Below are 18,122 nucleotides of genomic sequence, written 5' to 3' on the forward strand. Positions count from 1 at the left end.
CTGCACATGGAGAATCACTACGGGTTGAAGCTAACTAGACAACTAAGGTGTCCTTAGCCATGTTGGAGACTAATAGTCTCTGTCACTGTGCCTGTGGATTTCCAATGCCATGAAGCAACTCCAACCTTGAAAACTATGGTTTCTGAATAAAACAATCATAACACTTTCTTTAACTGCTCTTTTTCAACCAAATTCACTGGAGTCTACAAATCTATGAAGGTTTGCTTTTTCACCCCTCTTCCAAGGCTTAAAAGGAGCCCTGGTGGCATAATGGTTATACATTGGACTGCTAGCCAAAAGTTCAGCAGTTTGAAACTACCAGCCACTGCTCAGGAGGAAGATACTTTCTGCTCCCATAGTTACAACCCAACTCTCCCCTGTCTCTGTGAGCTAAAATTGACTCCATAGCAGGGAGAGTGTTCCCTAGGCTTAAACAATTAATGAAATGATTTTAAATCACCAATCAAGGCAGCTACATGAAATGTTTTACTTGAACAACTTTCAACTCACTAATGTTTAATATGAAAATTATTAACACAGAAGGTTTTTTTTAATTCTCTCTCTAAACTCCCAACAATGTCAAAATCCTTTGATTATACCAACATATAACCTCAGGGTACTGAAGAAACCACATTGAAAACCCAGTTGCTCTAAGACTGGAGGAGTTTGTGGGTCATTCTCTCCTGAGCCTGAACCTGAGCAGTGAGTGAGGTCACAGTTGTGTGATGGAACAAACCCTCTATTAGATTCTGGATCTGAGGGAAGCGCTGTGGTAGTACGGAGCACAGCTTACTGTAGGTGGATATCAGGATTTTGTGGGATCCTATGCTGAGTTCTTATTTTTAAAGTCTATCATTTCTGTGAGAGGGTAAAGATATATTTTTAAGAGTAAAGATTATTTTCAGCCATGAGAAAACAGCACTTTTCAAGAGCCTAAATTATTGAAACTCTCTGGAGTTCCCAGCTCTATGGTAGGTTTCCAGATTTTGAATACATGTCACTGAGTTGTTTAGAAACACCTGCTTATCAACCTCTGAGGTGGAAATATGGGGCAATTGATCAAATTCTAACCAGACATGCAGAGACTTTTTGATTCACAGTTGAATCGTGTTTGGTTATTCATTAATCCTAGTCAGCAGCCTAATTTTTTGTCAGTAAGTCACCCAATACCCTCTTCATTTTATAAAGATAACTGGAGAAAAAAATGTCTTAGTCTGGTTCTCTAGAGGAGCAAACTGGTGAAGAGTATAAGTATAGAGAGAGATTTACTTCAAGGAAATGACCCACAATCGCTGGGGCTGGCAAATCCCACATCCATGGGCCAGGTGACAGGCAGCTGACCTCTGCTGACTCACCACTGTCAAGTAGATTCCAGCTCACAACAAGTGACCCTACAGGGCAGAGTAGAAAGGCTCTCTAGGGTTTCCAAGGTTGTAAATCTTTACAGAAGCAGACTTCCACATCTTTGTCCGACAGTGAGATTCAGTTGCTGACCCTCAGTTAGAAGCCTAGTACTATAACCACTGTGTCCTCAGGGCGCTCTTAATTGGTCCACAGGCCCTATAGTTCAAACTCAATGCAGAAGAGGAACAGGGCAAATAGGGAGGCGGTAGTGGTCAAAGAGTTCATTCAGGAGGGTCTAGAGTCCTGTAATCGCATCCTCTCCCATGTCCACACTTCTTTAAAAATGTGGGTTTGGTTTATAAAGAATGACAAGGCAGAGATGGGCCTCCCAGAAGGAAGCGCCGGGTAAATCTTCCTACTGGCAGCTGTTCATGGTGGAGGCAAGTACATCAGCGTTCTGGAAATATGCTAATGGTTTTACTATTTCTACATTGATTTAGAATGATAATATGTAAAGGGGAGCAATGGCAACAATTTTGCTTAGGGATTTGGGAACAATTAAGAACCTTTCGCACGGTCCTCAAACTCTCTACCTACCTCTCACTCAAAGTTGTACATATTCCTACCACTCCCGGAGGCCCTGGACATGAAACTCCAGAAAGCACTGTGTAGGCGGGTTGCAAAAGAACATAGAAAGATTAATCTGCTGGGTTTAGTTTATTTCATTCTACTTAATACTTGTTTTTTCTGAATTACAGACAGAATCACTGGTCACATGGCAGCTTCTGACTTAAAATCAAAGCTTAAGCTGAATCCTCTAACAAAAGTACCCATCTACCATGGCAAGAGGTAGGAAGTAAATGTAGTAAGATAATAAATATATTAAGAAGATAAATTATTAGGATGATAGATATGTACTCTTTGCATATCTACTTGTGATAGTTAGACATATAGATTAAATGTCTAGGTTTTTCTGAAAAGACATATATATATATATATATATATATATATATATATATATATATATATATATAGACCCTTTGGGGCGAGAAACGCCAGCTCTCCCCAGTGAGAGCACAGCATGTCCTAGGCAGTTCAGGAGATGGTTGGTAATAAACAGATTTGTCTGAGTGTCTGTTTAAAGGATAATACATTTAGATCCTAAAGAAGATCTAACCCCTAAACAAGTCAGAATATAGGAAGATCTTAAATATGACCAGACAGATGAAATCATGTAACTTGGTCAGGAAAGGGAGGTTTGCCTGTGACATGAACCATAGCTTTTTCTGCTGACAACAAATTCCAGGTCCAAACAGCCACTAACGACTGAAAGGGAAACCTCAGTTGGAAACTATCCCATCCAAAGAAAGCCTCTCTCAAGAGTCTACAATTATCTACAGGACTTTCTTTGCCATTTTGAGAGTATTCTGCCAAAGGAATACATTACCATCTCTTTTGGGGAGGAAGAGGGCAAAAAGGACTCTTATTAACTACATCTTTGAACCCATCATTTCTTTCCCAGTACTATAAGCTGTCTTTTCAGTACGAAACTCTACAATTTATCACATGCTACATTTACACATAAAGTAATGACTGTTAATGTGTAAATATGGGCATTTCAAGCAAACAAACAAAGCACATTCATTGCCGTAGAGTGGATTCTGACTCATAACAGCCCTCTAAGGCATTTGACAGGTTGTCTATTTGGGAGCAGTGAGTCTTTTGTCACTGAGTGTAGTCAAGCAAGAACTACGTAAGACCTACCCCGGATGGACTGTGGTCATTCCAATTCTAATGTTCTTGATTCTTTGACATGTTGTAGCATGAAGGACGTGTTCAAAATGTTTCATCCGGGATAAGGTCTGAAGTTCTGCCAAGAGCATTCTCCTTTTCATGTAGTTCATGCAGAGCCCTGGTGGGACTGTCAGGCAGATAGTGGACTCCTCACCACAAAGTCAGTGGTTCAAGCCAACCAGCTGCTCCTCTAGAAAAAGACGAAACTAGATGCTCCTGTAAAGATTTACAACCTCAGAACCCTACCTAGATTCCACATGGGCTCCAGTCAACCCGATGCCATGGATTTGGGTTTTGAAATGAAGGCTTTAGATTGCCTGGCCTTTCACTTTTCTCCAGCATCTATAAAACTTGTTTTTCTGTCTACTCCATCTTTTACATCATGACAAAAAATATGCTTATGTTAAAAAATACAAATAAAATCACACACTCCAATAGGTGACAAGAAGAAAACACCAGAAGAAGAAACAATGTTAGTAAAACCAGAGAAAAGTCTATGCTGAAAAAGTTGAGAACAGGTATTCTGTGAGCTTATTACCTCCTTTTTTTTTACCAGATCCCTCATTAAATCTACTAGATACTATAGAAGATCTAAAAATTAATAAACTTTCATTATTTTTTGCCTTACTATAGTTCTTAGTATGTCTCTCTTCAATTTTTAACTGCTTGTAAAACCACAAAAACTTAAGAGATGACATATTTCTGAAAACTTAATTCTGCTAGTATCAAAACCAAAGGCATTTTACATGACATAAATTTATTTTAAAATATATTGTGATTTGTATAAATTTGCTTTTAAATTAACATATTATAAGCCAATACCATTTTGCATAATTCATTTGTATGGGGTATGGATAGTTAGGCACCCCAAAACCAACTGGAAGGCTGGCCCTAAAAACAGGCCTGCTACTCCATCTTCAAAAGGCCACAGCCTGGAAACCCTGTGGCAGTTCCACTTTGCCCACAAAAGGTCGCTAGCATTGGGTAGACTGCAGCAACTAACAATCACAAATAATACCTGGCTGCAGATCTATAGACGTCACTGCTGTTGAGTAGATCTCAGCTCATAGCAACCCTATAAGGTAGCCCAAAGTATTAATATTTTCCTAGTTTTTCCAGTCTTCATTTTCCTGAGAAAGTGAGAAGTGACACAGGGTTACAAACTTTCCGAGAATGCCTTCCCTCTCTCTTTTTCTCTTCTGTTCCTTTTCTTCCTTTCTTTCTTTCTTTTTTATCAGGAGCTCATACACTCTTATCACAATCCATACATACATCAATTGTGTAAAGCACATTTGTACATTCATTGCCCTTATCAATCTCAAAACATTTGCTCTCCACTTAAGCCCCTGGCATCAGGTCCTCATTTTTCCCCTCCCTCCCTCCTCCCCCCTCCCTCATGAACCCTTGATAATTTATAAATTATTATTTTGTCATATCTTTCCCTGTCTGATGTCTCCCTTCACCCACTTTTCTGTTGTCTGTCCCCCAGGGAGGAGGTTATATGTAGATCCTTGTCATTGGTTCCCCCTCTCAAACCCACCATCTCTTCACCCTTCTAGTATTGCCACTCTCACCACTGGTCCTGAAGGGATGATCCGCCCTGGATTCCCTGGGTTTCAAGTTCCTATCTATACCAGTGTACATCCTCTGGTCTAGCCAGATTTGTAAGGTAGAATTGGGATCATGATAGTGGGAGATGGGGGGGGGGAGCTTTTAGGAACTAGAGGAAAGTTCTGTTTCATCGTTGCTACACTGCACCCTGACTGGCTCGTCTTCTCCCCGCGATCCTTCTGTAAGGGGATGTCCAATTGCCTATAGATGGGCTTTGGGTCTCCACTCCACACACCCCTCATTCACAATGATATGAGTTTTTGTTCTGATGATGCCTGATACCTGATCCCTTTGGCACCTCATAGTATGGCAGGGACCACACTAAATCCAGGGATACATATGTTAGCCAACTAAAAATGGCGGGGGGAGGGGGGAGTGTGGAAAATAAAAAAGAATTGAGTAGCGGGGGAACAGGGCACTGACCCACGCAAGAGGAGGGTATATCTTCTGTTCCTTTTCTGTCACCTCCCTCCTGCCTTCTTTTTCTCCTTCTTCCCTTTCCAACCATCCCCGTCCCTTCTCATGCTGGTAGAAATACAAGCCAGCAAAACATATTTTCAAATCTTAAAATAACCATGGAGGCAAAACTTTCTCAGTGCAGACATTCATCACACACAGTTGATATTATTTAGACATTTGAAACAGCTTGTCTTTCTAACAGCAGGAGTCATGTGAGACTTCTAGACTGGAGCTCTTAAATCTAGCACACCTGGGTTTGAAGCCCGAGTTTTCTACTTACTGTGTCTGTGATCTGACACAAGTTTTGTAAAATGACAGAAATCAGAATTTAGGGTTTTTTTTTAGGAAAGTAGGGCTGATGGGCAAAAGAGAGTTGATCTCAGTAGCCAACATTTTATCACTGTGCACCCTGTAGTTATTGTCAAGTGACGGTGGCAGCTTTCTTAGGTAGTATGTTTCTGGATATAGTGTAATGCTGACAGTCAGCAAAATGGGACTGCCATTTACTGCTTTCATGTATGTATTGAATTTTTCCATGTTTCTATCAGGGATAAAGAGTTGCCAGGATTTCTCCAAAACCAACCCCAGCACAAAGAGAAGTTGAATGCTTCACAAATGGAAGGTATTAAGACTCAACCCCCAAGTTTGCACTTTTGAGCACTTTCTGCCACTATAAAATGCTCTCTGCTTTTATCAAGGAAACATGTTAAACAACCTTTCACGCGATTATAGGGCAGGTGTCATTATGTCTATAGAATTAATCATTCTCTTATACATAGATATGCTAACATTTGAGTGTAATATGAGCTGTTTTATACTGTTGCCATAATTTGGGATATAACTTGATTATAAGCCTGTTTTTATTTTCATTCACTAATTTTAGAAAGTACATTTGCTTTACTTTGGCTCTAGGCAGTACATATTTCTTTGGGGGAGGGGGGAATTGGTCTATATAAAACATACATATGGTACATACGTACATAACTTGGGTCTGACTTGATGTACTAGGTTTTGATAACCACCATAAGAAATTACTACAAATTTTGTCACTAACTCAACTCAGATTATTGCCTCTCAGCCTGTAGGTGGGAAGTTCCAGCAGCCTCAGCTGCTTCTTATTTTCCGAGTCTTCCCATTGTCTTGAGCTATTCTGATTCCTAGTGACCCTCGAGGACAGAATAGAATTGCCCTGTAGGGTTTCCAAGGCTGTAATCTTCCTGAAGGAGACTGCTACAGCTTTCTTCTGTGAAGTGGCTGGTGGGTCCAAACCATGGACTTTGCAAGTAGCATCCAAGCACTTAAATGTGCTACCAGGATTTTTTTCTATGGGTCCTACACAACTGGAATCAAGCTGTCAACCAGACTTGGGCTCTTTCCTGGAGGATCTGAGAGAAATCTGCTCTCAAGTTCTTGGCAGAATTCATTTTCTTAAACCCCCAGTTCTATGCTAGCTGTGAACCAAGAGCCTTTCTCAGTCCCTTAAGGCCCCCCACATTCTACATCGTGTTACCCTCCCTCTTCAAACAAGCAAGTCTGGGTCAAACCCTTCTCACGGTTCAAATCTCTCTGATAGCCCCTTCTGCTTCATCCCTTTGCTTCCAATAGAAAAAAGATTCTCTGTGTTTAAGAGCTCATGTGATTAGATGGAACCCACTCAGATAAGTTTCCCATCTTAATTATGTTGTTGTTGTTGTTGTCGTTAGGTACTGTTAAGTTGGTTCTGACTTGCAGTGACCCCATATACAATAGTATGAAACTGCACGGTCCTGTACCATCCTGATAATTGTTATGTGTGAGCTCGTTATGATAGCCACTACATCAATTCATATCACTGGGGGAGTTCTTTTTTTTGCTCACCCTCTACTGTACCAAGTACGATGTCCTTTCCGAGGGACTGGGCCCTCCTGATAGCATGGGGAAACCGCATGAACAAAATCTCATCATTTTCTTCTAAAGTACAGCTGTGTTCATTCTTCTGGGCATCCATGCTTTATTAATGCTCTTTCTCAACATCATAATTCAGATATACAAAGGCTCAGCAGAGAAGACTTTTTATTTGCTTGGAACTTATTAAAGAAGACTTTTGCAGCAGGTGTTCTAAACGTAAATTTCTTGACTGCTATTTCCGTGGGTGTTGGTAGTGAGTCCAGTAAAATTAGATCCTTGACAACTTCAATCTTTCCCCAGCTATCATGAGGTTGTTTATTGGACCAGTTGGGAGGATTGGGTTGTTGTTGTTGTTTTAGTTGCTACATAATTCATGCTGAAGGCTATAGTCTTGGATCTTCATCAGGAAGTGTTTCAAGTCCTCTTCCCCTACAGTATGCAAGGTTGTGTTACCATCATACTGCACGTTGTTAATGAGGCTTTCTCTAACCTTGATGCTGCATTTGTCTTCATCTAGATTACTTGCTCGACATATAAATTTAATAAACACATGAAAGGATCCAACCCTGAGGCACGCTTTTCCTAACTGTAAGGCATTCCGTGGTCTCTTATTCTGTTTGAAGCACCACCTCTTGGTCAATGGACAGGTTATCCCACGAGTACAGCTAAGTGCTCAGGAGTTCCTGCTCTTCACGATGCTATCCATAATCTGTTATGATACACCCAGCCAACTCCATGGTCAACGAAGCACCAGTAAATGATCTGCTAGTCTCTGCTCTCGGCCAAGCTCCATCTGCCATCAGCAGTAAGGTCTCATTCCACATCTTCTGAATCAGGCTTGAAGTTATGGCAGTTCTCTCTCAGTGTACTACCACTGCCATTTTAAAAGTATTTTCAGCAAAATTTTACTTGTGTGTGATATTCATGATATTGTTCAGTAAGTTCTGCACTCTGTTGGATCACTCTTCTTGGGAAGAGCAGACCTATGTACTTATTCCATTTGCTTGGTCAGTTAGCTGTCTTCCAAATTTCTTGGCATGGGCAAAGGAGTTCTTCCAGTAATACACTCATTTGTTTAAAACAATTGGTATCAGCCAATTCCTTAATTAAACTCTGCGAAATCCTCTCTGCTGGGCAACACAACATCTTCAACAAGCTCCAGGGATTAGGATATGAATATCTTTCAGAGATCATTCTACTGCCTACATTTAGTTTTCTACAAATTTTGTTTACTCCAGTTCAGAACTCATGGAAGAACAGTCTTTTATAAGAAATGTTAAAGTTCTCATTTTTCTTTCAACACTTTTTCAGAATATTATCTCCATATGGAATGTGCCCAATTCCATTATCATGTGTAATCTTAAATGATTATCCTGACTAATTACTAACTTAATTCCATATCCCCAGCCTTCCAAAATGCCTACAACTTCTTCAACAAGGATAAAACTGGCAGCATTGATTTACATGGAATGATGTGCACTTTAGCTAAATTGGGAATGAATCTAACCAAGCATGATGTCTATAGTGAATTGAGATGTGCTGATATTGACCGTAAGTACTTTAGTTTCGACTTATTTTGTCAAATGTTTTTGTGAATATGTAGTTTTCTGTTATTGTTATTAGATACCATCAAGTCCATTACAACTCATAGCGACTCTATGCACAATCGAATGAAGCATTACCTAGTCCTGCCCCGCCCTCAAAAACCTTAAACTGGAGCCCATTGGTGCAACCACTATGTCAATCCATCTTGTCAAAATCTTCCTCTTGCAGGGCGGGAGCCCTAGAATGGATTGTGATTACATAACTCATTTTAAAGGAGATGTAACCATGGAGGGGGTGGGAATGCTCTAAAATTGATGGAGTAATGATTGTACAATTCTTCTTGATATGTTTGAAGTGTTGAATTGTATGATATGCAAATTACATGCCAATAAAACTGTTGGGGGAGAAGGCTTCCCTTTTTTTGCTGCCCCTCCACTTTACCAACTATAATGTCCTTCTCCAAGAACAGTCTCTCATGATAGCATGTACAAAGTATGTGAGACTATCTCACTTCTTCTTTTTTGCTTCAAGACATTCATTTATTTGTAACTAGAAATAAATATTTCACAATATATAATTACATATTGTTTTTGTGTTTGATCACAAAACATATATACTTATAACTTAGTGTATAACTTATACACTATGCTTTAATTATGTGCAATTTGTAACAATGAAAATACATCCTGCACATCAGATATTTACATTATGATTAATAACAGTAGCAAAATTAGTTATGAAATAGCAATGAAAATAATTTTATGGTTGGGGGCCAGCACAACATGAGGAACTGCATTAAAGGGTCACGGCATTAGGAGAAACTATCTCATTTCTTTTCTTTTTTTTTTTTTGAAACTAACTCATTTCTAAGGAGCATTTTGACTGTATTTCTTCCAAGACAGATTTGCTGGTTCTTCTGGTAGTACATGATACATTCAAAATTCTTTACCGGCACCATAATTCAAAAGTATCAACTCTTCTACAGTTTTCCTTACCCACTGTCCATCCTTCACATTGGAGTCTGTGCGTCTAGGGAACATCGCATGGCGTAGGTTAGGCACACTTCATTCCTCCAGTGGCATCCTTGCTCTTCAGCACTTTAAAGAGGTCTGTGCAGCAGATCTGTCCAGTGCAATACATTGTCTGATTTCTTGACTGCTGCTTCCTTGAATCTGATCACAGATTCAGCCTAGAGGAAATCCTTGACAACTTCGATCTTTTCTCCATTTATCATTATGCTACCCATGGGTCCCGTTTTGGGGATTTCGACCATCTTTACATTGAGTTACAATCTGTACTGAAGGCTGAAGTCCTTGATATTCATCAGCAAGTGCTTCAAGTTCTCCTTGCTTTCAGTAAGGAACATATTTTTCTGCTAGTGACTTATAAATTTCACTTATTACCTGCCCAAAGTGTGTGTGAGTGTGTGTGTGGGGGGGGGTGTTTTCCCTTTAAGGATATCATGTGTATAAGTTATTAAATCAAATTAATGCTAGAAAACAAACTCTTCTGTGAAACCAACAATGGCTATCACATTTCAATATAATATTCATAAGGTACCTTTGGACAGTGCCTTGGGGAAAAACACAGAAAGACATTTTAAAACTGAGAGCCCAAGCCCTCGTTTTCTGTTAGAATCATAACATACAAATCTTCCTTCTATCACTATGGCCCACCTATATTAGATTCTGGAGGAGCCCTGGTGGCATCTTGAACCCACTAGCCACTCCTTGGGAGGAAGACATCACAGTATGCTCCTGTAAAGATTTGCATCCTTGGAAACCTTATGAAGAAATTCTACTCTGTTCTACAGGGTTGCTGTGAGGCAGAATCAATTCAATGGCAGTGGATATATTGGACCTTAAATGCCAAGAATGTTTTAGTGTACTTTAAAAGCATATCCAACCAAACTAAGCTCACTGCCATAGAGTCTATTCCTACTCAAAGCAACCCTAGGGAACCAAGTAGAACTGCCCTTGGGTTTCCGAGTCTATAAATCTTTATAAGAGCAGAAAGCTTCACCTTTCTTCTTTGTATCAGTCGGTGGATTCAAACTGTAGGCCTGCATTTAGCAGCTCAATACATAGCCCATTCTGACACCAGGACTCCTGCTATAGATAATATGTGTATATTTATGAGTATACTGACCTAGCTCAGCTGATGTGCTATGTGAAATCAGCAGATTATCTCCTGTCACTCTCCCCACCCTACAGTTGGACCATAGAGGGGCGGGGGGGATAACACTGGGAAGAAGGGGAATTCCAGAACACTTCGTTGCGGTTATGAAGAACTTGTGCATGGACCAAGAGGTCAGTCAGAACAAGGGAGAGCTACACAGTTTCAAATCAGGAAAGCTGTGCCTCAGGGTCCTATCCTTTAACCATCCTCATTCCGTCTGCAGACTGAGCACATCTTTGGAAAAGCTCGGCCATGCGAGGAGCACTGGTGGCGCAGTGGTGACTCACTGTGCTGCTGCCGCCCCAGCCACTCCCTGGAAGAGAGAGGAGGTTTGCACTCCTGTACAGTCACACTCTCGGAAACCCACGGGAGCAGTGCTAGTCTGTTCTATAAGGTTGCTATGAGTCAGAATTGACCCGGTGACAATGGGGTTTTCTTCAGTTTGGGGCGATATGAAGAAGAGCGTAGCGTCAGAATTAGAGAAAGGCTCATTAGCACCTTGGTATATACAGATGACACCACCTGGCTTGCTGAAAGCAACAGACTTGATGAACAAAGACTGCCTACAGCCTTCAGAGTGGACTACACCTCACTGTAAAGAAAACAGGCATCCTCACAAGTGGGCCAGTAGAGAGCCTCTTGGGAAACCAAGAAAGACAGAAATTGCCAAAGATTTCATTCAGGTCCACAATCAGTGCTCAGGGAAGCAGCAGTCATGAAATCAAATTATTTATTGACAGAGCAAATCTGCTGCACAAAACCTCATGGAAGTGTTTAAAAGAAGCATTTCAATTAGAGGACGAAGATGCACCTGGTCCAAGTTGTGGTATTTTCAATGGCCTCATATGCATATTAAAAAAGGATAATGGGTGGGGGGAGTAAGGGAGCTCATCAAGGAGTTCAAGAAGGAAGAGAATGTTTTGGGTTTTGTGTTGTTTTGGTTTTTTTGGTAACTGGTGTCTTATTGGTTGTTTTGAGGATCAGTACAAGGAAATTATACACAATTTGTACATAATTTTTGTTGTTCGGGGTAACATTGGCTGTATTTCTGATGTTTGGGGTTGGAACTCTGCTGCCATTAGCTGAGGATGTCCTCGGAAGCTCAGTGAGCTCAGGATTCGCAGCCATGAGAAGAAGACAAAAGCTCTGCTCCAGACCTCCTGCCTGCTCCAGATCTCGGCATATTCGTGGAGGAAGAGACTGTTTTGAAACTGATTGTGGTAGCAATTTTACAATACTGCTTAATGTGGTTGACTATGGAACCATATCGGCATTAACTCCTAACAAAATGTTTTTTGGGGGGGAAGAAATTGGACAATGAATAAAAGATGGGAGAAGAATTTAAATAATAGTGTTGATAGAGCATATTAAAAGTACTGTGAACTGGCCATCTAGCTGAGAAGCAAAAAAGCCCACATGAAAGAAGCATACCAGCCTGTGTGATCACGAGGTGTCAACAGGATCAGGTATCCGGCCTCAAAGAACAAAAAAACATATCATTGTGAATGAGAGGGAGTGTGGGGTGGGGACCCAAAACCCATCTGTAGGCAACTGGACATCCCCTTACAGAAGGTCACAGGGAGGAGATGAGCCAGTCAGAATGCAGTGTAGCACCAATGAAGCATACAACTTTCCTCTAGTTCTTCAATGCTTCCTGTCCGTCCCCCCCCCCCCCCACACACACACACACACTATCAGGATCCCAATTCTACCTTACAAATCCGGCTAGACCAGAGGATGTACATTCATACAGATACGAACTATAAACACAGGGAATCCAGGACAGATAAACTCCTCAGGACCAATAATGAGAGTAGTGATACCAGGAGGGGAAGGGGAAGGTGGGGGAGAAAGGAAGAACCAATCACAATGATCTACATATAACTCCCTCCTGGGGGATGGACAACAGAAAAGAAGGTGAAGGGAGACATTGGACAATGTAAGACATTAAAAAAACAATTTATAAATTATCAAGGGTTTCTGAAGGAGAGAGGGTGGGAGAGGGAGGGAGGGGGAAAATGAGCTGATACCAAGGGCTCAAGTAGAAAGCAAATGTTTTGAGAATGATGATGGCAACAAATGTACATATGTTCTTGACACAATGGGTGAATATATGGATTGTGATAAGAGTTTTATGAGCCCCCAATAAAATGATTTTTTTTAAGTACTGTGAACTGTCAGTAGAAAAAATAAATTTGTCTTTGGAACACTCCTTGGAAGCAAGGATGGCAGGACTTCATCTCATGTACTTTGTACACGTTACCAGGAAAGAACGTGCTTAGTAGAGGAGAGGGTCGGTAAAAGGAGGAAGACCTTCAAAGAGATAGATTGTCACAGTGGCTGCGACAGCGGGCTCAAGCAGAACTAGGGATGCTGAGTCGGAGCCAACCCCAGGGCACCTAATAACAACAGCAAGGTGTTTTAATGTTTGTGCAGCTCTCTCGATCATTAAAATGCATCTGACCCAGGTTCTAAGACTTCGGTTTTTTGTTGCAGGAGATGGGAAGGTGAACTTCTCAGACTTTATAAAGGTGCTAACAGACAAGAATCGCTTCTTCAAGGCAGTGGGTGAGTAGAGATGTTTCTGACTAGATGGCAATTAGATAATTTCCATTGGAAGCACCTTATATGTTATTAATGTCAGCCTCCAGTGAGGAGACACAGTATGAAAGTGTAGTCCAGGAAGTGATCTCCTTCTGTACAGCTTTTGCAAAGAAATATTTGCTTAGTCACTATATCCAAGAAGTTTCAAAATGTGTGCATCCCCCAGACTATGGAGTTGTCTAAAGTCCTCCAGCTCTTTGGTCTCCAGTGAAAACACTCCAGGAGGGACTGGCGTCTTAGTAAAACTTAGTCTCCTTTGATCGTGTCTTAGGGTTTTTTTTTTGCCAAGTGCTGTCAGAGGAAACCAACCTCTGACAACCAAAGGGCCAGAAGGCGCAAATGTACAGCGATAATAAATAAAGATGATAGTAAAGTCATAGAGGATAGGAAAGACAGGAGAGAAGATACAATGAAGGAGTCAGACACATTTTATGGTAGCATGCTCACCTCAGCTCCTCGTGATGGCCCACGTGGAACTGGAAGAAGTGAGAGAGAGCTCTTACTATCTTGAGACATTTATAGGTAGCCTTAAGACACGCACAATCAGCAGTTACCTGTGTCACAAGGTGGGTGGTGTCTTCAGTGAGGTGAGGAAAGGAAACTGATACCTGCATTGGGGGAAGTCTGAGGAGGAGTGGGTGACATGGCAGGAAGAGGGGAAAGGATGGCTGCCTCTCCAAGGAGATACAAACATCCAGGAGCTCACTTTAGGCAGCATAGCTGTTAAGAGGAGAATCTGTGGGAATGATATTTAAAGCAGGATCATGTACTTGGACTTCACCTCTAACTTACCAAAGTGGAGGCTTTCCTACCGTGGAACACCAGATTTCCAGACTCCCTCTAAATTAGGGAATATAGTCCTCATCATATTTCCTTCAGCATTAGTTTCACACAAACTGCATTTATTACTTTGGGTGCCATTCATTTTGTAAAATTTCTCTTCTGAGAAAATACCTTTTTCACCATGATGAAGCCTCCACTCCTGTGTCACACCTGGAGGGGTCTTCTGGGGGGGTAAAGAGCGCATTCTCACACACAGTAATAAATGATGCTTAGGTATACTGGAGAGGAATCTTGGTTATGTAGTGGTTACGAGTTAGGTTGTTAGCTGCAAGGTCAGCAATTCGAATTCACCAGTGGGGAAAAGATGGGACTTTCTATTCCCCTTAAAGAGTTACAGTCTCAGAAACTCACAGAGGCAGTTCTACCCTGACCTATAGGGTTACTATGAGTTGGCATCAACTCAATGGCAGTGAGTTTTTGGTTAGGGGTACTTAAAATATTGCTACTGGTACTACAGTACCTATCATGAATGCTGTGTGGGTAGACTGCCTTGAAAAATCTAACCACTACTCATCAGATTTCCTAGGATAAATATGCTTCAGGTCCCAAGTACTGTGAAGGTTTTGAAACCTCACCCATTCGTACTGTGAACTGCCCTCACTGTTGCCAAGCCCCCTCTAACTATGAGGATCACCCACCGCCAGAGCTCATTTACCACTCATTGCCCCACTTAGACGCGCAGGGCAGTCATTGCTAACACGGACTCTTGTTGACATGTAAAATTGCTATTATATTTACTGTGAAGTGATCAAACCAAATGTATTTTTAATATTCCTGATTATTGTGTCTGCTCAGTAAATAAACCAAGTAGAATAGATTCTGAGGGGGGAGCAGGGAGGGAGGGGGGAAATGAGCTGATACCAAGGGCTCAAGTAGAAAAAAAATGTTTTGAGAACAATGATGGCAACAAATGTACAAATGTGCTTGATACAATGGACGGATGTATGGATTGTGATAAGAGCTGTACAAGCTCCCAATAAAATGATTAAATAAATAAAGCAAAAAAACTTAAAGGAAGATAAAATAGAAATAAAAAAGAATAGATTCTGAATGTTTTATTTTCATTGTCTGGTTCCTGACAGTATTCATAATGTACACACTCAATGAAAAGACAGCTTTTGAGGTGTTTTTGATTAATGGGTTGTCTAGAAGGCATTTTGAAACCTCTCCCCTCCCTCCCACCCCTGACCCCACTCCCCTGTAGTTCCAGAAAAGGACACCTGTGCAGATGTAGCTGGCAGCCCAGGGAACCTGTTGTTTGAGATCCTCTCAAAGCTTGTAGAGACGTCAGCCCTACCCAGAAAAGCAATCGGGGAAATAGTAAGGTAAGAGACAAGGAAAGGGACAACAACAGACTTTGGAGCTATTAATAAGGCAATCACCTCTCGTTAACACCCTGCTGAACAGGGTCTGATCCACAACAGGTGAGAAGATGCTCCCATGCCACCACCTGAGACGTCCCTTCACCACAGAACTACCGAGCTCTGAAATTGCCGGTCTGACCTGAGGGCCTCAGATAGCCAGGCCAGTCCGTCTCTCCTCCCCAAAGCCAGAGGATTCCAGAGAAAGAGGCTTTGGCCAGGCATTCTGTCAGGTGGACTTAGAAATCCAGACTGGAATAGAGGACACTCCCATTCATGCTGAAAGTGCAGGGGAATTGGACTTGACAATAGAAGATAAGGTAGCATGCCAACACCAAAATGTGTTTATTCCAGATAAATATCCTGGAGGGTCAGTTTCCTGAAACGTATCCCTCACCCCACAGTAGACTCTCCACACTCCCTGTGATGTCTCGGTGGGTCCTTGACTCCCACAGGCACCAATGGATCTGTTTAAACATTACATCAAATCATAGCACACCTCTGCTCAAAGCCGCTCAAAGCCAAAGCCTTTATGGCGGCCGGTCAGGCCCCCTACAGGACCCATTGACTTCCTCTGCATGCTGCCTCCTGGTTGTCCCCCACATACATCAGGGCGCCCTGCCTTCAGGCCTGTGCACGTGACCCTGGCATGTGGGGAGCTCAGCCTGCAGACGCCCTCACCACTTGGCCACTGTGGTTCAATATCATCATCTCAGTAGGGGCTGCTCTGACCCCCTTTTAAAAATGTCAACCGCTCTACCACTTCGTTCTCCCTTCTCTGCTTTATTGTGTCTTGTATTACTTAATCACTAATATCGGATATGCTATATAATTTTCTATTTGTTTCATCATCTATTTTCTCACTTGAGAATATATGCTCCATGAAAGCAGAGATTATTTTTTCTACTTTATCCACTGCTATATCCCCACTGTCTATAAAAATGCAAGGGGGCTTCCAAAAGTTCATAGAAAAATTGAATTGAATGGAAATGGAATTTTCCCACAAAATTTTTGAAGCGCTTCCTTCCCCATACCAGACACTCAGTAAATATTTGTTGAATAATTTCATTTAATCCCCAAGTCAGCCCTGTAAGTAAATTTTAATACCCACCCACTGTTTTGGAGTCAGTTCTGATTCATTGTGACCCTGGGCTGTAAATCTCTAATGGAACAGACAGCTTCATCTTGCTGGTGGGTTTGAACCACCAACCCTCATTTCAATACAGGCCAGGAGAATACAGCACAGAGAAGGTCACGCTGTATCACCAGCACAGATCCCTCTCAAGCTGCCTACTGGGCATTCAGATGCCATTTGCACCTTAAACCCAAACTATGGAAACACACGCACATCTCTCTTGCCCCACCTCTGGGAGCTCTTACTACCAAAGCAGCATGATAAAAGACCTTTCACCTAAGCCATCTCCCTCCCGCCTCTGTGGAGGACAATGACCGTTCAAGCAGCAACAAGGAATCTGGTCTCATACCACCACGAAGGCCTTTCTCAAACGCAGTGACCCTCCGTGGGCTTTCTAAGACTGTCAATCTTTCCGTCTCATCATTCTCCCACCTAGTAGCTTTGAACGTCAGATCTTGCAGTTAGCAGCCCAGGAGACTACCGGGCTCACGGCCGTCACTGATATTGGAAGCACTTGTGTTTGTAGGTGAGGTGCTTATCTCTCCGGAAATGTTGTGAATCAGAATCCCTTGTCATGTAGAGCCTGCTGCGCTTATTTTTTAAAGAATGTATAGTCTGAAATGCTTGGCACTATAGCTCCTCAATCCATTCATACAGATGTGCACACCATATATATACACACACATCTATATTATCAAAGAAATATAATTTATACAGATTTACTGTAGATAGTATGGCTACTGGTATTATTTTCTTATTTATGCCTTCCTATATTTTCTAAATTCTCTGCAGTGAGAATGTCTTTAAGTAAAAACAATTACCTTTTAAATTCAATACAAAGTAATAGAATAGGAGACAAGACATGATGAATGTTTGTGTTTAAGCCAGTACCCCTCAAAGGTTTATTGAGAATCATAATCCAGAGGGATTTTCCTTGACAAAAATAAAAGGATTTAAGGAAGAGAAGGGGAAACAAAGCTCAAAAAGAATAGTCATTCACGAAAGGGGGTAAGTCCTGTCCAGTTACGCTGGGCAAGGCCAGACCAAGAGCAGGACACGCTGTACAAAGGACACGTTCTGGTCCGTGCCTTGCTGGTCCCAGATGGGGCGTCGGCAGCACGCAGCCACTGAGCCGGTTTGATGCGTCCAGGGAGTTCAAGGTGGCTCTATCATTCACAGTCTCTTAGCTGCACCGAGCAACTGTATGTTTTTTTAATTAGATTGACAAAAGCCTGATTATCCAATTTCTAAATTAACTACCAAAAAAACCACTTCATACATAATGAAATATGTATGGTGTATTACATGAAGTATTACATAATGAAGTACAGTTTCTGTAATAAAAAGTTCAATTTCAAAAA

General features: G+C 41.5%; 1 protein-coding gene across 1 annotated transcript in view; it reads left to right on the forward strand.

The window, feature by feature from the left end:
* The window catches only part of EFCAB3 (EF-hand calcium binding domain 3), a 113,558-nt gene that overhangs the window by 85,187 nt on the left and 10,249 nt on the right, over positions 1-18,122 (forward strand). The window contains exons 23-27 of the mRNA XM_075559677.1: positions 2,103-2,193; positions 5,757-5,830; positions 8,503-8,646; positions 13,315-13,386; positions 15,470-15,590. Of these exons, the coding sequence (XP_075415792.1) occupies positions 2,103-2,193; positions 5,757-5,830; positions 8,503-8,646; positions 13,315-13,386; positions 15,470-15,590 (502 nt within the window). The remainder of the gene's footprint in view (positions 1-2,102; positions 2,194-5,756; positions 5,831-8,502; positions 8,647-13,314; positions 13,387-15,469; positions 15,591-18,122) is intronic.

The sequence above is a fragment of the Tenrec ecaudatus genome, chromosome 10 (assembly GCF_050624435.1).
Source record: "Tenrec ecaudatus isolate mTenEca1 chromosome 10, mTenEca1.hap1, whole genome shotgun sequence".
Classification (NCBI taxonomy): domain Eukaryota; kingdom Metazoa; phylum Chordata; class Mammalia; order Afrosoricida; family Tenrecidae; genus Tenrec; species Tenrec ecaudatus.